The sequence below is a fragment of the Syngnathus scovelli genome, chromosome 12, assembly GCF_024217435.2.
Source record: "Syngnathus scovelli strain Florida chromosome 12, RoL_Ssco_1.2, whole genome shotgun sequence".
Lineage (NCBI taxonomy): Eukaryota > Metazoa > Chordata > Actinopteri > Syngnathiformes > Syngnathidae > Syngnathus > Syngnathus scovelli.
The window spans coordinates 1,031,158-1,053,589 of NC_090858.1; the positions used below are offsets into that span (position 1 = coordinate 1,031,158).

General features: G+C 42.0%; 2 protein-coding genes across 4 annotated transcripts in view; one reads left to right on the top strand and one right to left on the bottom strand.

Annotated features, from left to right (window-relative positions):
- Window positions 1-22,432, top strand: part of LOC125978939 (serine/threonine-protein kinase 32C) — a 48,884-nt gene that overhangs the window by 8,114 nt on the left and 18,338 nt on the right. The window contains exons 1-3 of one of the 3 annotated variants that reach the window (XM_049736864.2): window positions 10,210-10,585; window positions 11,864-11,977; window positions 22,318-22,373. Coding sequence is in view for 1 of the 3 variants with exons in the window: in XM_049736861.1 (XP_049592818.1) it covers window positions 15,180-15,261; window positions 22,318-22,373 (138 nt within the window). In the remaining 2 variants the exon portion in view is untranslated. Of the gene's footprint in view, window positions 1-10,209; window positions 10,586-11,863; window positions 11,978-14,086; window positions 15,262-22,317; window positions 22,374-22,432 lie in introns of those variants that run through there. The other 2 variants (XM_049736863.1, XM_049736861.1) reach the window with 2 other exon arrangements.
- On the bottom strand, window positions 2,350-11,365 carry pwwp2b (PWWP domain containing 2B). The gene is made up of 4 exons (XM_049736859.1): window positions 10,826-11,365; window positions 7,116-8,859; window positions 3,118-6,328; window positions 2,350-2,526 (listed from the first exon to the last, which is right to left on the bottom strand). The coding sequence occupies exons 1-2, from the start codon at window positions 10,963-10,965 to the stop codon at window positions 7,116-7,118; spliced, it is 1,884 nt and encodes a 627-aa protein (XP_049592816.1). The 5' UTR covers window positions 10,966-11,365; the 3' UTR covers window positions 2,350-2,526; window positions 3,118-6,328.

A 22,432-nucleotide genomic window follows, 5' to 3' on the forward strand; every position in this document is an offset into this window, starting at 1 on the left:
TGACTTCATTTCCTGACAGGTTGCACAAGTGACCAGGCAGGAGCCATTTTTTGTTGTTTTGTTAAACAATAAAGCTATATAGTATGATATAGCGTAGATCAAGTGTACCGTCGTCCCTGGCCCCACCCCAGCAGTCTCGTTATTATTCTCCTGCGGTGCAACATCTGATGGCCATCTACCATACAAGGCTAAAGAATGTCAAATATGAAGGAGGGCAGGGAATGCATGAAGTGAGCTTCTCCTTCTTTCCCTTTCACTGGATGAACACATTCCCCGTGCATAGCTGTGAGGATTCGCGGATGAAAAGAGAAAGCCACATGTGCCTACACACAAAAGGACACACGTTGTGAAATATTGACAAAGCAACAATTCCCAGGCCTCGGGAAATGGAAGCTGTGCTAGCTCAGCTGCTACTGACTTACCGCAAGCAAGTGAAACAACAACAACAACCCCATCGCAGAGCTGTTTTCTTTCCTCCCAGAGAGATGAGGAGAAGGCTTTGTTTTTGGTTTTGATTTCAAATCCAACAGCAGCAGTAAAAAAAAAAAAATCCAGACTCACCTGCAATAGGTTAAAAGACTTGGTAAAAACATATTTGAAGCACATTTAGACATTTTCATTCCTTTACACCTGCTCTGACTCATAAATTGGAAATTATCTTTAAGAAAATGAGAGATCTCAAACGTCATTTCTACACGAAATGATGTCCTTGGATCGACTCTGACGAGGCAGATAGACTATTTTAGTGTCTTGACTTTTTCAATGAGCTACTAAATTAGTCAACTGCATCCAGATTGCTATTTCCTTTTGTCAGAATGAAAAATTCACATGAGGTTGTTAAGCATTTATGTGGATGTACGGTCTATAGAAATTGAAGTATGACTTGAATGAAGGCGTTTTTCTTCTAGCCCCAGTGTCAGCTCAGATCCCGCTGCTGTTTCAGCAGGCGCTAATCCACTCGATCCTGTTAACCTCACACACATGCGCCCCCCCCCCATTTAGATTGCAGTCTGTTGGGCTGTGAGACTTTTGGAAGCCGTTCTGAGCGCCGATGTGTGCTGCGGCAATGTTAATAGTCTTGGATTAGTGAGACAATGGCAACGCTTTTGGAGGAGGCAAGGTTCACAGATGGGGATAACCTATGCAAACTCCACACAGCCGAGGTTCTAACCCAGAACTCTGCACTGTGGTGCAAAAGTGAAAATCACTCGTGTTGGCATCACAGAACTAAAAACACCCAAAAAATAATTTTACTGCAGCGCTGTTATTTTAATGTAGGATTCAAGCATCATTTTATAGTCTCAGACACTTTTTTTTCATTTCAATTCAATTCATAATACTGCTGCTTTTGCTCTGCCCACTTGACCTTTGAACTATCCCCCTTTTTTTGTGCCAAGTGAGTCAAAGGAACACTATTCTTTGAGTATGCTTTCTTTCTGCGGTTTCACTGTGTCAGACTCATGGTGGTTGTCGTTTGGAACGACTGCGGCTTCAGAAAAGAACATGACTACAGCATGATGACAACGCAGGAGCTATGAGATAAGCAAAAGGAAGTTGAGGAAAGACAAACACACCCAAGAGAACACCGAAACAAAGCCACTCGCCTCGTCCTTTGGGAAAACATAAACAAATGAATCGGCTTACTGCTTGCGCAATCGCTTAAACAAATTTCACGAGGAGATGATGTTATTATGTTATATCCCTCCGTGTGAATGCCCATCCCCCTTCGGGCCTCGCATTGAACGCAAGCAGGCTGGTAAAGTTGGGGGGCAGGGCGGCCAATGGCTTTTCTTTGGGTCTCCAGAGCCCGAGCGAGCCAGCGACAGCTGCTCAAGGAGGCCCGAGGCTGTTGCTTGCTGGGCAGAGGCAAAACCGCATCCTGGGGGAGGACTCATGCATGCTCACGGCCACGCAGTTGAAATGAAGGCATCAGCCATGTTGACTCAATCTGTCCGCTTATGGAAATATTTGAGGAGTCGCTAAAGGGAGGAGAAGATCAACATGACACACCGATTCGAGGTTTTTGGAGCATCGTGAGCGGCGGCTGGATCTTGAAGCCCCCCCGCCCCACTCATAGGCCACATGGCTTGACCTATGGTTTGTCATGTAAATAGTGCACCGCACCCAAATCCTTGAAAAATGTATCAAGTCTCCTTCGGATTTACTTCAGGCGCACAATTGTCGCTTAAAAAAAAAAAAAAAGACTCTAAAATGAATTAACATTCTTTTTTAACCAGCTTCCCCCTCCAAGCTTGATCTGCATCATGCCCAGTCAAAATCCTAATAAAATGCAGACTTTTTTTATCCTACTTGATGTAGATTTGAACCGAATGGAAGAAGCCCCAGAGATGAGGAAAGACAACCATTGATTTATTGGCAAAGTAAACTGAGTTGAGTTTCAGTTTGTTGTGTGTCTGGAAGCCATTTTACAATGTAAGCTCTATTTTGTTTTCTCGCCACTGATCTTGATAAGCTCACTTTGTCACGAACATGGACGTCTGCTTGTTTGGTTTTGCTGTAGATCCCCTGTACATCATTCAAACCCAAATAGAAAACAAACTTGAATATAATTGCAAGATTGAACGGGGGTGCACCAGATGTAATCATCTTTCACCATCATGTCAATAGAAATTGAATTGAGCACACCCCAGTGACTCATTAGCATGAGACAGGATGACCTCAAGACAGGCCGAGGTCTAATCAAAGGTGCTAAGTCATCTTTCTTGATCCTTCGGCCATTTCGATGAAAGTATGACATGCAATAGACAGTTTTCAAATGGGACCGCTCAGGGCCTAATAAATGCAGTTTATTGCTAAAGCATGAGATCAAATGATTGCCCTTTAGTTTCTGGTCTGACCTCTCACCCATATTTACAAAATAGATCAATAAGATTGCTAAACAGTGGAACAAGGACTTACGGATGCAGATGTGGCAAAACGACTTCTGTCCACAAAATACATGTCTAATTTTGATAACTTGGCATTGTGGAAAAATACACACGACATACTTTGCTTCTTTTATCGTGCTCGTACTAAATCGCTAGCTTGAAAATATGTTCCCATATCTTTGTGCTTGATTAACTAATGATAGCAGCCGGAACCAACGGTCCACCTTACCTGCATGGTTTTTCACATCAGACAGAGTATCTTTGAACAACAGAAGGGCTCTTCATCTCATTATCCCCAAAAAAAAAAAGCCCCTTTTGACAAAGTAAGAAGTCGAAAGTACAGCTACACACTGGGCCACCCATGGCGCCTAATTTAGGAAGGCAGCTATGTCTTTTGAATGTCATCTAAGGTTTGCTTTCCTGGCTGTAGACCTTTTCTGTGAGCGACATTCTTCTCAAGCAGGCCAGCCGCGCTTCCACTCAAGTTAATTATGGCCACAGCTTGCATGGAGGCATATCATTAGCAGTAATTGCACACAGCATCCCTCCGCCATTTGCCTCTCCTTTTTTTTTTCCCCGAGTTACGCTGCACTCATCCATGGAGGAGGGAGGGAGGGGATGGGGAGAAATCAGCCAAAGTCGAGGTTGCCATGTACAAGCATGTGCCCGCATGTCTGAGGGGGGGGGGGATCGGGGTGGTTGTCTACGAGTGGGATGTATTTTCTCCATGCTGTTTGTGGAAACAAAGGGATTACTGTGTGCTTGTTGTGTAAGTATATGTAGAAGCAAACGTATGTTTTTAGACAAACATTAGAGCAGCTGGTCCCTAAAAACCGGTTCATACATGCACAATCACGATGTGGAGATTGCAAACCATAAACACTGTGGAAGTATATGAACATACGACACCCGTATGGGAATGAATGGGGCTGTGCCAAGAACTGACCTGAAGTCCATTCATTGGTCACAATATTAGGTGCACTCTGCTTAAGCAAATAGGAATGCTTTGCACCAAATTCAGCTATCAGCTGTTAGAAGACAGTTGCTTGTTTACTTTCAAGCTTATCTTGCGCATCCCCCGGCAAAATAATGGAATCAACAGTTTCAGACGATGTTTTCCCTTCAGTTGTTTAAATTTGTAGGGAAAAAAAAGAGCCGTAGAGCAAAAACTGAAAAGTTAAAAACATTCCTGGTGTGTTTCTTGCTTTGATTTAAAAAGAAATCAGGATACGAACCTCGGTTTATGTTTTTTTTTTTTTTTTTTTAAATCCACTCGTGAAGAATAGAAAAGCCTTGCCTACTGCGGCAATTCCTTTGCGGGTGGTTAATTCGCACCTATGAATAAAATCTAATCTAGCCATCTAAGTGTGTCAGATAAAGCTGGAATGTGTGCCACAAGTCCCTTGGGGAACAAACAACAGCAGCCATTTTGTTCTTAGGCACATGCCAAGTTAAGTGACTAAAAATGTTGCTTGTTGCATGAACAAAATGTCTCCCAGGAAAGTTCAACGAGTCTTGGAAATGCAGCTTTGCCTCTCTGGTGCTCCATTTCACCTGTGCAGCGCTTTTGGAGCCAAACGGCCCACTCAGATGGCGAGGCGCTGCCTGAAGGAGGCTCGGCGCCAACGTTGAAACTAAATAAACAGTGCAGCACTAATAAACACACAAGCGCAACCAGATGGGAACTTTCATCATGGTTCTTTTCACTACATGTATTTAATTTGAATGTGAAATGCAAATAGTTAGGGTGAGAAATCATGAGCAGTGTCTTCACGTATTATATGTGCATATCATCCATTATTATATCTATTTTTTTCACACAATATATACATCTTAACTTTGGCAGCCCTACAAATAATGACCACGCCAATCCACACCAGCACTTATATTGCTTGTATATTTTATTTTATGCACTGTACATGTAAAAAAAAAAAAAAATAGCCAAGAACATTGACCAATATGGGCAACAGTTGATAGCCATGTTGCACATACATAGTAGGACACGTTTCCCCTCTCTCAGGCATACATACTGTACATTTAGAATCTTGTGTAAGGCTGCCTGGAAAAGTAGCCGGGCTTGATGGCAGTCAACGCATAGAGCATCACAATGGTGGTTGTCTGCTCCCCGAGAAGGGAGGGAAAAAAAATAAAAATACTTCCTTCGTTGGCAATCAATGAGCCGTTTATCTGCCTTGATCACAGCTAAGCTTTTGGAGGCAGGCGGAAATCAGAAGGATCGTGTGCAGTTTTTTTTTTTTTGGACTGTGCTTAACGCAGCCGTTTTTGCTTGACTCTGCCTCCCCCCTTCCCTCCCTTCCTTATTCAAACAGAGCTGCTTTCAACACGACGAGCAGTTGAATTCACAGTACTCTTACAGCATGTTATTTCATTCTTCCCAAAGTCAATCATAAAGCTTTAACTGATACTGCATAGGGAGTGTTGACACCAATTTGACCCATGTCTGTCCAGTGGAAATGTTCACGTGGGCTTTTTGTAGTGTGTAGTGAATGGACAATACAGTGTACACAAACATCCAAAAAAAAAAAAAAAAACCGCGGACAAGACTAAAAGGAAAAAGTTTCTCCAAGGCCATGGATAGTCAACCACAAGGATTTTCTAACGCCCCTGCTGCCTATCTGGGCTGCATCTCACTCACAATAGTGTTTCAGACAGTGAGCTTACAGCAGGCCACCAAGGTACCGATAAAGTGCTTTTTTTCGTAATGCTTTAAATAATTACAAATGATGGAAGAAAAAAGAAAGAAAGAAAGAGGGGTTGACATATCTAAAGTTCAAAATGAAATGTAAGGGTGACGTACAAAGGATGACCATCAGTGTAAACATGCACTAATCCAAGTCATGTTGGATGGAACACTGGTCACTCGATTAGGAACAGTTACTATTATCACTGGATGGAGCTGTTCACATTTTGGAGATGTTAGGTTGTTTGGGGGGAGGAAAAAACAAAAAAAAGGGGGGGGGGTAAGACTTTTTGAACCCTTCCGTTAAATGTCCTTGTACAAACGGTGGCGCGCGCAGGGATTCATGACAGCAGCACACTTTTTCCAGATAGAAAGGTGGATTCTGAAAATATAGCAATAAATACATTCTGGTTCTTGTTATGTTGCTCGTTGTTCGGTTCTATCGAAACACGATTGCGGCGGGGGGAAAAAAAACAGGAATCGTCCCAGCAGACCATGTGCTGCATGGTCCTTTTTTTGTTGTTGTTTTGTTTTGCTCCCATGCCCTAAACAATCCTCCACCTTGGCAGCCATTTTACAACAGCCTTGTGAAAAAGAAAGGAAAGAAGAAGGGAGGTGGTAGTGGGGCGGAGGGCAGCATATAAATAGTCGCCGAGGCAACCGCACATACTCCCCTCCTGGGTCTTGATGACAGGGTCACAAAAAAACCCTGGGAGACCTCCCTTCAGCACCCAGCTTCCTGTACAAGAGAAAGCACAAAGACAATCAGCAAACAAAGTTTTTTTTTAAATTATTCTTTCTTTTAGGAGTAAGTTTCATCACAGATGTGAACCTCAATCTGAAAGTGCTTTTATCTGCTAACGCTGGAGCGACCGTTAATCGCTGGCAATATAATACCGTATCAGCATGATGACGTGTCCTTTACTTGCGATTGAACTTGATTTCAGAACGACATCGTCGTGTCGTCGGTGCCAACTGTTTGAAACAGCAAAAGAGTTTCCCTAATTACAGTCGGGAATACACGTCAAGACGGCGTCAGCAGTCTAGCTGCAACACGCTGCCATTAAAAAAAAAGTGTCCCAAGGCATTTGTGATTCCTGGTAAGGTTGACTAGAGATGTGTTACTGTCACATGGAACTTAAACACTTATTCTTGACACTAAACTTTTTCACTAGACTGAATACGTTTAAACAGGTACCCGAGGCAGGAATAAACCCCTCAAGCTTTTTTTTTTTTTTAAACTGAGGTAGTCAAATACTCAAGGACGCTTGAAGACTCGTTGAAGCAATAATTATAAACGACAGTCACTGTATTGGATGAAATATGCATGTCTGTACTATAAGCAAGTCCTATTTTACTGCCGATTACTCAAATAAAATGGAGTCACAACACATCACATGCCAATAACAGATTCTGGAAAAAGTACATTTCCAACGACCCGTATCATCTACAGTACTACAACCAGTCGAGTGAAATGAAATCGTCCAACGACTTTACATCAACCTGTTGTCAGCGAGTCAACTAACCTATGGGTCGCAGTGAGAAAGCAGCGACGTAATCTCCGGGCTCATGTGTCCGACGGCCTTGGCCGCCTCCAAGATGGCTCTCCGGTACATTCCTTTCTTTTTGCGGTTGAAACGAGACCTGAAGAGCTCTCTGAAGGGTGAGAGTTTGGCAACGGAGAGCTGGGATGTGGTGGGGGAACCGAACCACGCCACCTTGGCCTGGGGCCACTGGGCTTCGCACGTGGCCGTTTCCTCTTTGCGGGTGCCGCTGATGCTGAGGACCCGTGCGGGCCACCAGGGGAAGCCGTGAATTTTGCCCCATACAATGTCTCCCACGGCCACGGCGTGACCTTCTTCCGTCACGCATTTTGTCATGCTGCGAGTGTGTAGGCGCACAGTGAGGGGGGGCACCGTCTTGCAATCGTCCCGTGAAGGTAATGAAGATGAGGTTACGGAAAGGTCTTCGCCAGGCGCCAAATCGCAGAGCTCCGGCGACGTGCCGTCCGAGCTGCAGGACTTGGATTCGTCCAGGCTATCGCTGCTGCAAACCGACAGGCTGGACGAATCGGCTTTGCGTTTACGGAAATTGATGAGGAGCGTTAGGTCGTTGTGGCCGCGCTCGGCTTCCTCTCCTGAACTCCCCGACCACAACTCCAGAGAGTTTTTGCCTTCTCGCGAGTCCTCGGAATGGGCCAGGCAAGGTCCCGGTGCCCTCGGACTTCGTCTTCTGGCGTCGCCGACGAGTTGCGCCTCGTACTCGACCACGCTCTCGTCGTGTTCCCTCTGTCTCAGGCGGATACTGGGCGAGGGTGGTAAATCCTGACACACGGTAGTGAAGGGCCTGGTCAGTTTGAGTTTGGGAATGGATACAGTGAGACCGGAGCGCCGAGCGTCTAAAATGTGTCTTTGCTCCTTGGTGGCATTGGAAGGAATCTTGCCGTTCTCTCCCAAGCCATTATGCGCTAGCTGCTTGGGACAGAAGGGTTTGACTGAACCGTGGACTCTGGAAGGGATCTTCATGACCTCTCCTTTGCCCTGTGGAGTGCTGTATGAAATCTTGATGACAGGACTGTGGGGAATGATGTCGCCTGTGGGGAACTTGTCCCCTTCAGCGTCACTCTTTTTGTCCTTCCTGAGACGTTTGGTGTCCACGCCGGTGCCGTTTTCCCGTCTCTTATTGTCCTTGGCGGCATCGTTTTTCTTGGAGAGCTTATTCGGTGTATCTTTGTCATCGGCGTCATCGTCGCTGTGTAGTGTGTTTTCCTTTCGGGAATTCTTGGTGTTGTTCACGCCGTCTTTGCTGTCCTCGTCGCTGTTCAAGGTGTTTTTGCATTTCTCGCAAAGTACCTGGCGCGGCCGCAGCCGGATGGTACTCATGGTCATGCGGCCGGGCTCTCGCGTCCGCCTCTTCTTCCTCTTTATGGGTCGGGGAGGGGGCTGCGGTACCCATTGGTTGTAGCTGTGGCGTACCCATAAAGGCTGGGGGAAGGGGGCTCCTTCAAAATAAGGAGGGTATGGCGTCTGCCCAGCTGGCACTGGTGTGGGAACTGGGCAAAGTGGTGGTGGTGGTGGTGGTGGTGGAGGAGCAGGAGCTAGACTGCTTTCAGGGAGACTATTTTCATCCTTTGGTCTTTGTGCCGCCTGGCTGGGAGATTTGGAAGCTTGCTCCTCACCCAGAACTTCTGCTATTTCACAAGTTGTTTGCGATACCGCCGGGAAGTCGACCGGTTTCGCCGCTAAATCTGGCAAACAGAAGAGCCCGGTCCTGAAATGATGATGACGAAAAAAAAAGACATGAGTAAAGTTCATTCAAACATTCCAATCACATTGTTACTTTTCAGTTTTACACAACAATTACATCTAAAATAGAAACGGTAGAAAACTGAAAAGAAAGTAAAAGCTGAAGGAACTTGTGATTTTACAATAAGGAAGTTGCAAAATTACTGTCATAAAGTAATATCTGTCTGACAGTTTCACAAAAACAAAAAAAAAAATAGTCACTGTTTCCGGTACATCTACAGTGTTATAAATACATTTACGAGGTTAAAGTTGAACAATTTCAAGGTTGCGAAAGGTGCCCAAAATGAACTACTTTTTTGCAAAACTGTGAGAGTACAACAAGGCAATACCTGCCACACTTGTGCTTTTCATTGAAATATTTACCATGATGGCATTTCAAAGTTATAGACAGCAGACAATGAACTATTTTGCACAGCGTTGTGATAATAAGTTGTCAGGAAGCCACACTCACAAACCGTGAAACAATTCTTTTCACCTGTATGTTGAAAATTCTTCATTTGTGGGGGCTGGGGACAAAGGGTTTTGCACTGAATACAAGATTTAATGTCACTCTCAAAACATTCAGACAGACACATTATGATGGTTGTGCTACAATCGTGTTGTTTTCATTAGAAGACAAAGCCACTAAGTGACTGCCTTTCTCCTCGTTTTTATTATATATAAATCTATTTATACATTCCTGGCTAATTTGGGGTTATGTGCGGTGAGATTTTTAATGAGTGTACAATTAGTGTGCTGGTCATCCCCTGGAGAAGAAGCAGTCAGCACTGAATGAAAGTCTCTTGACATGTTTCCCCTCTATTGATGTTGCACTCGGGAAGCACAATACTCACCTTTACAGCGCACGCACACGCACGTATACACGTACACACGTACACAGTGCTGTTGGCTGTGACAGGGAACGGGCAAGGCAGGTCAAGCATACCACAAGGACACGGCATATAGCTCAATATGCTGACACTTGATATTGTGTTCAGTGTTAAGTAAGATCTGCCATATCAATTGTGAAATGTACAATGTTACGAGGACAAAATCAACATTTTGTGACCCTCAATCACGGCCTACTTGAAATGAAGGAAGGGTAATATGAAGAGCAACCTACACACAGTTTGTGGGCAACTCTGTCCCAATCTGATTCTGCTCGTCTATTAATAGCTTTTAAAAGGTGCAACAACGCTTACATTTGACACGCACACAGAGAGGAGCAGAGAAGACATTACACCTTGGCACTTGCCAACAATGTATGCCTTCATGGCCCTCACTTTTCAAAAGAGCTGACTTACAACTGTCAAAAGATCCAATTTATCAAACAGAACTCAATGTTACTTGAAAGCTCAAGTTTGATTCATTGTCAGCACTGCGTGATCACATTTAATCATAATACTATTCAATCTGTGATAGAACAAAAAGATGTCTTTTTAATCAGCCTTGCTACAATACCTGATTTATTTGAAAAGGGGCATCACTAAGGAAAAGTTGTCACATGCAACGATGTTTTGAGACATTACATACACAGTGAATGCCTTAAAAAAACATTCCCTGTTTATACTCAATACGTAGGAGCTGATTTGTATGATTAGTGCTAACAATAAGCTATAGATGAATCTACTGACATTTGCTGTTGTTCACATCAAGCCATTTCTAATCTCAGTAAATGTGGCATCTTTCTTGACATTCGGAACACAGCGGAGGTGAAATGACGCTCTTGATTGTATTATCGTCAGCTATTATGAAAATAAGGATATTAGCTTGAAAGCTAGCACGATAGCTACACTGTCAGCTACAATAACCCATATGCTTTTCTTATTGAGGCCCAGGTGGCTAACTAGCCTGTGCTAGCAGTTAGCATCCACGGTCCACTAGCCGCAAGCTAGATCCGATTAATTTGAGCTCTAAAAGATCAAAGTGAACATGAGACAAATTAGACTCACTTTTTGTTGCAGTCGAGTAATATCCCCGTATAGCTTCTCTCACGATAGGTCAGCGTCACCAATAGCGTATCGTTAACTATTTGATCGATAGTGACAGGTAGCCGCGAGCCGGCCAGCAGCTCCTCGGCCGCAGCCTCCATGTTTCCCGTGGTGAGGTATCCGGCTCGGCGGTGCTCGATCCGGGCCAAGGGAGCCACGGTCGCGTCGGCTAAAGCTCCGTCTCCCCTTCGCTATTGAAGCAGGAGGCTACGGCAGGGCATAAAATGACGCCATCACCCCTACCAAGTCAATTACACCAATACTGCCACCGCTGACATCACGCTGCCTGTGCAAGCAAGAGAAGCGAAAAGCTCTCAAGGCCAGGCCTTCCCTTCCCTGCTTTCCCTTCCTTGCCTTGCCTTGCCTTCCCTTTCCCTGCCTCACTTTGACTTCGCAGTCATTATTGGCAACGCTTTGCCTCGGAAATGTCTTCCGTTTTGTCCGCAGCTTGACGAACACCACGAGATTTTTGACACGCAAAATGTATTCGCATTCATTTGAATAGCATGTGTTACATCATGTGTTACAGCTAACATAAAATACACCGTACAAGAAAAACAACAACGATATAAGATGTCTTTTGCAATCCCCGTCGGAGATGGGCTCTATAATTAACCATCGATTCTGTTTTTTTAATTTGATTTAATTAAAAAAATGTCGGGTGAAGTCATCTCAGACTGACTCAGTTCATTTTAGAGTTGGTTTGTATTACAAAAAACACTTGGTTATATGAATTTGGTCACAGATGATCACTTAATGTCATATTTTTTTGTACTTAGCAATTTACTGTATATATTTAATATACAAACTAGTAGGTTGTTGAAAAGATGACAAAGTAAGGACATGAAAATTACAGTATACCCAAAGGGATTTGTGTTGCATTTATTTTAAAAATAGATGCAATGCATCATGATAAATGATCAGTATAATTGTCTCCTGTAATCATTGCAAAATATTGTTTGATCACATCCAATCTGAATTCTCTCATCTTCCATTCAGAAAAAGTCAACGAAATGACATCAACATGGCTGCTTGTGGTAATGAAGTAGGTCAGACTGCCTCCACATCTTCATGTGCAACTGCTGCAATGTGTACAGCAGCTGTGCCTCTCAGGTCTGTCTTATTTGCATTTTTTTTGTTCCTTTGCATGCCCCCTAAAATGAGCTGCCATTTGAGATCTTACTTAGCAGATATGGAGGGCCGAAAAAGGTTAAAGGCCAAAGGTAAAACTAACCTTTGTATCCACCTGTTGCCATTCATGCAATAGAAAACGTCATGGCTTGCTTGGAGTATCAGCTTTGTATTAAACCACATGAACATCAATTTGTGAGTTAACAAACACAAGCTCATATTCATTTGGCGAGTTTTGTTTGCAGTGATTATTTTCTTATGTAAAACGAATGCCATGGCAGTCTAAACATTGCTTTGCTGCTTTCGAGTATCATAGTCTATTCTATTGTGGATTGGGAAGATTAGGCCACATGTAAAATATTGTCTGTCAGTGGAACTCGGATGGTTTCACATTTGCACACATAATTTGTTTCCTCCTTAACGTCATGCAAAGTGGAACAAAAGAAGTGAGGATTTTCTTTTGCGGGCCTTAAAAAATCCACTAGGTGTCTCTAGTTTCACTTTAGTGACTGTAATCTGGCAGATGTAGGGCTTGTCTGCCCTCTTGTGGTGTCTAGTAGTTAAAATACAGTTTTGTTTTTATTAAAAAAATATATATATATATAAAGAGGATAAGCTATTCAGAGAATGGCTGGTACATAGTTTTTTTCTTTCAGTAAAATTACTCAAACTACCCTTTCTTCAAAACTTTTTCGTTTTGAAAACTCTTTAAGCTGACTTTGACTTTGACTTTAAAAGATTCTTGGCTTCTGTGGGTGAGCCAAACAAAGTACATTGTAGTGTATTGTGATGAAAGAAAAAATGTTTTGACCTTCATGAATGTGAATGTGACCTCGTGAGTGCTTAGCGTTCTGGTAGGACACAATAATAGTGCGTCACCATACCATAATATTGTCGCGACAGGATTAAAAGATCTTTAAGGATACATCAATGCTTCTCGTCTTTAGAAAAGCTTGCTTGTTGTCCAGTCATCTCAATGCAGGATGTTTCTTTCCATTGCTGACTCTCAGACAACAGAACGAGAGCTCACTATTTAAGATGGCCTTGTCAGTCATTTTTTGTCTGATGGATACATGGAAAATTGAATGGTTTAAATTGCTATCTTAAACGATCCATTTTTTATTCAGGTTTAAATGAAAAGATATGTTACAGAATGAGTATTTATGAGTGAAAACGGTACTGTGCCCAAGACAATTATCACAAGACAGCAGATTTTTCCCAGGAGACTGCAGGCTTGTCTTTTCTAATAACCTTGGCGGAAGTGAGATGAGCAGGGGTGACTGTGCTCATTGTGCAGGAGCAAGCGCTCCTGTGGAGGGCTGTCTTGGTCTTCTCGCAGTGATTAGCCACAGACAGCGCTTGGCCGGCCAGAGTGCTTCCGTTTGGAACCCGCAGGTCATCGATTTTTTTTTTTTTTTTTTTCCCATCTGGCTAAAAATATTACAGAGTTGGAACTGGAAGGCTTCAACTGTGTGGCAAATGATGTCTCCAAGGGAACAGAGGTGACACTGGAGAAGCAGGCCGGGGAGCTATTTTAGTGGACAGACAGTGTCTCGTTGAAGAGGGAGCAGATGGCAAAGATGCATGTGCATGGTGAAACAATGTTTGCTGAAAGTTAAGGTGCCTTTGTTTCACCTGGAAGGGTCGGTCAGTCCCTTGTCGCTTTATTATAGGGCTCCTCGGCTAATGGAGCTGGAACTGGAGACCCTCATGCACAATGTCAATTGAAGGGAAAATGGCGGGGCACTTTCTCTCGTTCAGTGTTTTGAGGCTTACCACACTTTGTTTGCAATGAATGTCGTTTTTGATCTTCAGCAATTGTATTTTATCTTAAACATTAAACATTTAAGCACAGGAAGTCCTGACGCAATTCAAATCCCCTACTTCAGAGCTGTGAGGCAGATGTGACCCCTTTTTAAAAGCCCTTCAACCAAATTACATTTTTTGATGCTAAAATGTGTTGTTCATAAACTTTTAAAATAGAAAATGGGATAATTGGCAAAGCACATTATGATTTCTTGATGAAGATATCAAATTATAGGTATTTACTCTCTTGCTATAGTTATTTTGGTATATACTTAAAAGGTAGGATATTAATAGAAAAGGCAAATGTCAGTAGTCAGTCAGCACAGAAGAGTAAAAGCAGAGCTACCGTCCTTGTGCAAGCCAATTTCAGATGCAACTATTATTTCTGATGTACGCTCGCAGCAAATTCAATTATGACATTTGGGAGAGTATATGGATCTGATTTCCTTCAAGGGATGAAAAGATCACTGAAAGCTAAATACAGAATACCTTGCCGGGAAGCAGTTAGGTGTGACACAGTACTTGGAGAAAGCAATGTCATTTTAGAGGTGCTATTAGAAAAAAGAGAAGCACTGGGCTCTTCCATGTGGTTGTCATACGTGACAGTCGTTCTACGTCGTTTTCATTCAATGTCCAGCCATCAAGAGACTTGAACAACTACAACTTCCGGTTTGAAGTTTCAACATAAAATATCTTTAGGAACGTTCTGCAGTAATTACGACCAATTATCAGTCCTGTAAAACCGCAACGTTCAGACTAGAAACATGCATTTTCATTATATATTAATCCAAAATTACACCCGTATTAGTTTTTTGTGGTATCAGGAGATTTGCTTTTTAACTTTTAATCAAATGTAATCAATATTAACTCACATGACCATGTTAATGTGATGACAAATCCCCATGTTGGGTACACTAATCCAACATCTGTTTTTAAATACGTGAAATACGATATTATTCTTAAAACTGAATTGAACAACTTCCGATTTGGTAACTACAAGTAGCTTCACTCACCTCTCACTCGGAGCCCGAGAGGCTCGAGTTAAAGTCCGTGTGGTTTCCTCTCACGGACTACGGAAGACAACCGGACACCATCGAGACCGATTGACAAGCCTATCGTGCCCGTGGAACACATTTTCACGACAACGCCGTTGCTTGCTTCTCTTAAGAAAACAAACAAACAGACTTTAACTCGCTCTGCACATGCATCACTCTGACCAAATAATATTAGTAACCGGGGCGGTATGCAAAAAAAAAAAAATCAAATAAACAACGGGTTCGGTTTGCGTGAAATGTGTCCATTTCTTCCTGTTTAGCGTTTAGTCTCTCACTGAGGTGTAGTTTCTCTTCAAGAGGCGAGGAATGCTATCTGAGCATCAATGTTTCACTGGGGAAAGTGGAAGAAGAGGATGGGAGCCAATAGTTCTTCAAAGAGACCCGTTTTTGACGAAAAGGAAGATGGTAAGTGATGACAAAGTGCAAATAACACTCCTTTTGGAGTTTTTACTCATTGTGCATGCTTGTCAATATTTGGTTTACATCGTCTGTCATTGATTTTCAGGTAATTAGCATTAGCTTGAGAGGTTGCTGCAGCCTGCAGAGTTGACCAAGTTTCTTTCGAAGGAAGACAAACTGCGCACCCATTGTTTTGTCTTAATATATATTTTTTTCCATTTTCCTTTCAGTACCTGCAATGACAAGTATTGCATAGCACCCACTAAGTCAGTACCTGAAAAATGTCCATGCTTGGCATGAACCCATTGAGACGGAAACTAGTTAATTGCATTAATAAGGCAAGATTAATGTCATGCATGGAATTCATATTAATTCATGATGGCTTGTCAGTGTGGAAAATCTCTCTCTGAAGTCCCCTGCTGAATCTTGATGATAAAGTACAGAGCTTCGGTGGTCAAGGCAGTTCAAGGGACAACTTGAGTAAATGAGGTCATTTCACCGCAGGGATATGGTTATGTTGCCTCCAGTAGTCTACAGCTTCCATGGCTGCAAGGAATAACCAATTTAAGCATCTTTTTTTTTTTTGCACATCATGTAAGGCAATATTCAGAAGAAATATTTTTACACCCCTGACAGTTGTGAAAGTTTAAAAAAAAAGTGTCCTGAAATGTGAAAAAAAAAAAAAAAAAACTGCAGACAGCCCCATGCATCTAATTATCTTTTTCTGAAGTTGAGTCATTGGCAAACAACTGCAATCCCTACAATAATGTCTTTGTAAATTTGGTATCATCTCATTTTCTAAGAAGCTTGTGATAAAGTGGGACAGTACTGCGACATATTGAAAAAATTCCAAGAGATCATTGTTGAATTTCAGCCATTCAAGTGTAAAAAGAAGTTAACTTGTGTACATTCAAAGTTAATCATAATAGAACTCACTATTTTTCTTCTTCTTCCATTACTTTCCAATTCACATAGTATGGGTCATAGCATCAACTGTTGTATAAATCAGATCAGATTGAAGAGATTTTGTCCATGAGGCTGATGTTTGTTATTTATCATCACCCTGAGATGACACCGCAAATCGCTGTTTTTGAACAGATTATTTTCCGTAGCCTCAGGTTATCTGTGCGTGTGTGTGTGTGTGTGCAGGTTCGTGGCCAACAATCAGTCTTTGGCAGAGTCGTGTCTCTTGAGTGCTCTTTCTAATTCATTTGCTTTAATTACAAAGCATTGAAAGTTATTTACCCTTAATGCCAGTCTGCTCTCCTTGAAAACTTTACAAGGGAAGAAGATTTTGCAGTTTGTGAAGCAGCAGATTGTCTTTCATCCAGTGCACTGATAAGGAACATTGTCAAGGGTTGTTGATGGTGTCTTCTGTGGCTGCCAGCGTTTTAGCTCTGTTTCTTGGAAATGAAGCTCATGAAGAGCATGTGGTCTACAAAAATGAAAACTGGGCTGGCAGTATTTCTTCTGAGCTTTGTGTGCGCTCTGGTACAATGTGTTGTGCAATTTCATTTCCCCTTAAGGGTTTTATCATTATTATCATAAATAGTTACACAAAGAGCAAACATAATTAAGTAGACAAGGTCAAGTCATTCCGAGAATTCTAGAGTGAAATTAAAGTTTATTTTACATTATTTTCTATATTTTTTATTCTGTTCTAAGAATTACATCTGTCAAAGCTGTAACAGGAGATGTCTTTCTTTTTCTTTGGATTTTCTTTTTGCAAGACAATGTCAAACCGACAGGGCTCCACCAATACTGATGCCATGAATCATGTCACTTAGCAGAGCACATGAAAATGTCACTTAAAACATCGCCTGTGCAGATAATATTTTACGATGACAACTCGCAGCTTTTGGATTGATACCTTCGACGATACCATTGTTGAAATGTACACGTGATTGTTCTTGTGCGTATCAGTATTGAGTTGTGTGCTTTTGAGACTCCTCGCTCAAAGGCAAATTTCCACTTATGTGGACAATAAGCCTCCCTCCATTCTTGTTTTGTGCACTTGTGCGCGTGTGCGTCTGCCTGAATGTCTAAGTGTGCGTGACTGCTCTTCCCGTCAAGGATAAGTGTATGAGGCAATGAAAGCAGATTTTGTTGAGGATAAAGATAGCTGCAGAGAGATAGCTGATTACTTGCACTGAATGCCCAGACACCCACTTGCTTTCATCTGTGTTACAAACTCCCAGTTTTCACTGCTTTTATTGGACTGCCTCCAGCTACTGGCCTCGAACAAAAAAACAGCAGCATTGGACGGAGCGCAATATGTAAGGAATACAATCAGAATTATGATTTTGTAAACAGCAACAACAAACAGACAAACTGTTGTAGAGTGCTTGCAAAAGTGAACAATGTCAAAGAAAATTGAAGACTTGAAGTTGGAAAAATGTAGTTGGACAATTTGGGTTGAAGAATTTGACACTTTATGCTGAAATGTTACTCAGAGACTGCAAAGTAGAAGTCCATTGTTGAAAGGCCATAACCTTTTCTCTGTGGAAAAGGTTAACTTGTAAAAACCTAAACATGACTGAAAATCAGAAAAGTCCTTTGAGCATATGACGAGAAAGCTTTTATTGTCATGGGAAATAGCACTCCTGAGAAAATGCATTAAGTGCATTAGTTGGAGCAACAATGGCATGTGAACAAGAAAGCAGGGGAGTGAGGGCTTTTTCATAATTAATTTCCACTCTGTGTTCTTAATGTAAACTTACAATTTAAAGGTTGAATCACAATCCAATAAATGAAAAGCCGCCCTGCTTGACGCACCATTTCAATTAGAAATATTTGGTCATTTTTTCCCACTAATTCTAACACTTCCCAAGGGTCTTAACATGTCTGTCACTTTTTTGGGGGGGGGTCAAATTACTCCAGGGATTAAAAGTGTTTGAGCACACTTTCAAACTAATTGTTCGATATACAGTATGTACGACCCAAAATGACCAAATGGCAGAAATCATATTCCAAAGCGAGCCTTTTCTTGCCGAAATGGCCATTTTACAATTCTCTTGGGAAACCATCGGTGAACCATCTGCTGGGCTCACTTTTATTTCCCAGGGAAATATATTGTTTCTTTTGGGCTATCCCCAATCTATTCCCACTGCTGCAATTTCAATACTACTGTAAATTCATGATAAAAAAAAAAAGCAATGTAGCAATGATGAGAATTCCTGTCGAGGAACCTGAATTGAACCGTTGGGATATTTTGGGCTGCAAATAGAGAACAATGACTAAATCAGCAGGAGTGACACATCTAAATGCTGGAGATTGTCGTCCTATTCGTTAGGTACACTCTTTTATGTTTGGAGCTAGTCCAACATAAAACAGGATCGCCCTCAGAGACCAATTATACTTTTTTTTTTTTTCTCCTTCTGCATCATTTTCATGTCACGGTTAATGCAGCTTGCTTAGAATAATCATTTTCTTGCGTATTTGTATGTCTCAACTCAAAATACTGCCATATACAGTTAGGTCAACAGTATTTTCTTTTTTTTCTTTTACACATTTGCAAGACTATGTGCTTTGTTGGCCACACTGTGTCTTCATTTGACTTGTTCAGGCTTTGTTGCAGAATTTAGAAGATGACATAATAAGCCAGTCTGATTTGTCCCCAATGGGCCTAAGTTTTTTTTTTTTTTTCGTCTGACAATGATGGAGGATAAACGCATACATCTGCTTCTGCCACCCACTCCAGAGTCAAGAACTGAATAAGAATGCTTTCACTCAACATTTTTTTTCCGGCGCAATAGACGAGGAATGCCAACATAATCTGCTCCCAGTACATTGGGGCAAGTTGTTTGAAACATTACAAGACTTCAATTTCGTTTTATTATTTTTGGAAAGGACCACTATATTTTAATGAATCACTGGCAGCAAAATAGGAGCATTTCTCTTGGAAAGTGGCTCTCCATATAAAACGAGGTTGCAAGAAGGTGACTGTGCTCTTCACATCACTGCCGGAGGGACAAGGCAGAGCGGCCAGTCTCAGGCTCCGCCTCCCTCCCTCCCTCCCTCCCTCCCTCCCTCCCTCCCTCCCTCCCTCCCTCCCTCCCTCCCTCCCTCCCTCCATCCTTGGCCTTTTGTTTGAGTTCACTTGTGTTGCACTTGCCTAGGGCTTTGTTTTGGACTTTACATTTGTGGGAGATGATTTCATTATATCATGTAAATCAGCGTGTACTCCTACCCAAAATGCAATAACAGGGTGGCTGTAAGAGCAATGTTTACATGCTGTAAGTCGGTAATCACATTTGCCTCCTACCCAAAGCATATCTTGCTAACCTCGGGCCTCCAATTCGATTATTGGAGACGCAGTAATGCAGAAGCACAACTAATAATCTTTTATTTGATCATGTTGCCTATGAAAAGTTCCAGTCCTTTTCGCGCTGGCCTGCTTCTCTTCACGTGGTGCTGAAAATTTTGTTAGTTTTTCCCCTGACGCAGCCCTCGTGTGAATCTCCTCATTTTTGTCCAATTATCATTTGAGAGCCATTACTGAAACTGTTGCACCTCATTGATACGAGCTACGCTGATGAATATTTATGAGCGCCGTTTAGAGAGCCCAGTGACTATGCTACAGTGGTGATCAAAGAAAAAAAAAATGATGTTGGCAGCTCCGTGGTAATAGTGATTTAAGTAAACTGACTCATCACAAGTGGCTTTCGGCCACTAGAGTATATTTGAGATGTCTTTGGTTCATCACGAAACACAACACCGTCATTTTTAAGCCACAGTTGCACTGAATTTTTTATTTTTGAATATTCTCACTTTTTTTCCATTCAAATTTAGTCTTGCATAAGAAGCATCTCAGAAACGGAGCTTGCCTATCAATGAAGCCACAATATCCTTCATCACCATTCAGCCGAGTATTCCAAGGATTCAAGATGCATTCAAGATCAAACATCAGCGGAAGGTCGCAGTACGAATTTTTTCAGCATCTTTAAAGGGGCAGTAACATCCCTGCAGCGAATGAAATTTCAAAGTTGACATGTTTGTGATACGCATCTCAGCTCTGCTAAACATGGCTAGCTGCTGCACAGAAAATCTGAAGTTATCACACAGAGGCAGTTAGTTTTGTGTTTGCGTTGATCCTCGTTGGTACTCGTGACACTCAATGTGGGTGTCTGCTGAATCTTGAAATCCCTCAGAAACTTCCCTCTGTAATGCGGCCTCATTCTTACAAGGCGGTGTGTTTCCGCTTCACTTTTATTGCATTGTATGCACGTCTCATACTAAGTGGGCTGAGGCTAAGGTAGCCCTTGAGTCAAATGTGGATTTTCAAAAGGCAGAACAGGAAGGTATCGATTCCAGGGGGAGGTCAGATCACATTCCACTCGACTTAGTATCTATACAGTTAGTTTGCATTTCAGTCAAAGGCTTCACATGAGCTTCCTTCCGTAAGCGTCTTTATGCGGCATTCCTCAAAGATTGGCACATCAGAGACGTAACAGGCAAGCTAAGATTCATGCGCCCGCCCGTTTCTTTCAGACAGAACCCTCGCAAGCGGCTTATTGGCAAGAAGGTGCATGCTTGGACGCAGCCGAGACACAATTTAGATAATTAAATGCGTCAGAGCGCCGCACCAAGGGATGCCTCGGCCACTATCAAATATGTATGTTAAACGTATCTATTTTTTCTTTCATCCATGTCTAAGGGTTTAGAAGAAATGCTCAGTTCAAACTTTTTGTAATTGCCTGATTGAAAATGTACCATTTTTATTTTTACAATTGCCTCATTGAAAATGTAAAATGCAGAAAGACTCATTGTACTGTAGTTAAAATGGACCTCGGATATACAGAAGCGGTATGACAGCGCTACTCTTAATCCTAATGGGATCGCCGACACATCAAAGATATCAGGTTGCCCCCATTAGACGACGCTTTGCCCCTTTCGCGGTCCTCGGTTGCGTCCGAGCTCGGCTCAATACTTGGGTAGCAGCTGACAGAGGAACTGTATACCTCGTCCACTTTATTGATCATGTAAGGATTCTCTTTTTTTTTTTTTTTTTGCACTAAGTAGCTTCCTTAGGGTGAAACTGGAGGCCGCATAATGGACAATGTGATGTTGTGGGTAGAAATTTAATTGATAGATTACACACTAGCACTTTTGCTTTCTGAAAGATATTTCCTTAACGCAAAGCTTGTGGAATTTTACATGCACATTTGTTAATTCCGATTTCATTTTTCTCCAATGTCCACCATGACATGGCTTGTTGCCAGTAGCAGGAGCCAATCTCCCATTGCAGACGCCAACGGGTGCCCACTCAGCACATCACCCTGGTGTGTCAGCAGCTTCCTAAGGCAACAGGGGAAGATGTTGTTCTTTCACATTCTCTTTGATAGATGAAATCCTGTTACGCTGCATGCTGCAGGGACTGGTCAGTCTTTTGTAAAGCGTGTAAAGCCAAACCTGGGAAAACCAATCATCTTTCCCATGGTTTTATTAGCGCTCCTCCAAGGAAAATATTATTTTTCTTGCGGATGATATAGTATATATTTCATATATATAATGTATTTTTTTTATTATACTTTATATTTTATTTTTTATTATCTGTAAGTTTTTTCCCAACCAAGTACTATCCTAATTTTAGCCTTTAAGGAGAGTACACACTATCAATTGTTTTTTTTTTGTTAGTCTGTTTACTTGAGTTGATTAGCATTCTCTGGTGAGAGACATCAATTATAAAGGCAATTTGTAGTATATGCATGATTGGAAGTAATTTCCATAAACACTTGAAGGATATATCAGTGAAGGTGACTGACGCTCATGTGTGCCAGCGTGTTCTTTGTTGATTGTCTTTTATGAATGGATGCTCTCTGTTTGTTCTTTCATCACTCTCAGCTATCCTCAAGGCAGTCTGTTGAACTTTCAATATTAAATGATGTCTTACTGTTAGCTCCATTGCACAAATGTCTCTCTATATATTATCCAACATTATTATTATTAACGTTTTATCCGTCCAGCTATAACAGGGACTTTGACATTCTTGCTAATGTGTTTATTGCTCTGTATTGTGCCAAATTTAATCGTGATTAATTGCCTTTTCTTTGTTTTTTGCAGTGAATTTTGACCACTTTCAGATATTGCGGGCAATCGGGAAGGGCAGCTTTGGGAAGGTAAGCTTTTTAAGTACTCCGGGTATTTTGTGCACGGTTGATTTCCAATAGTCGTGGGT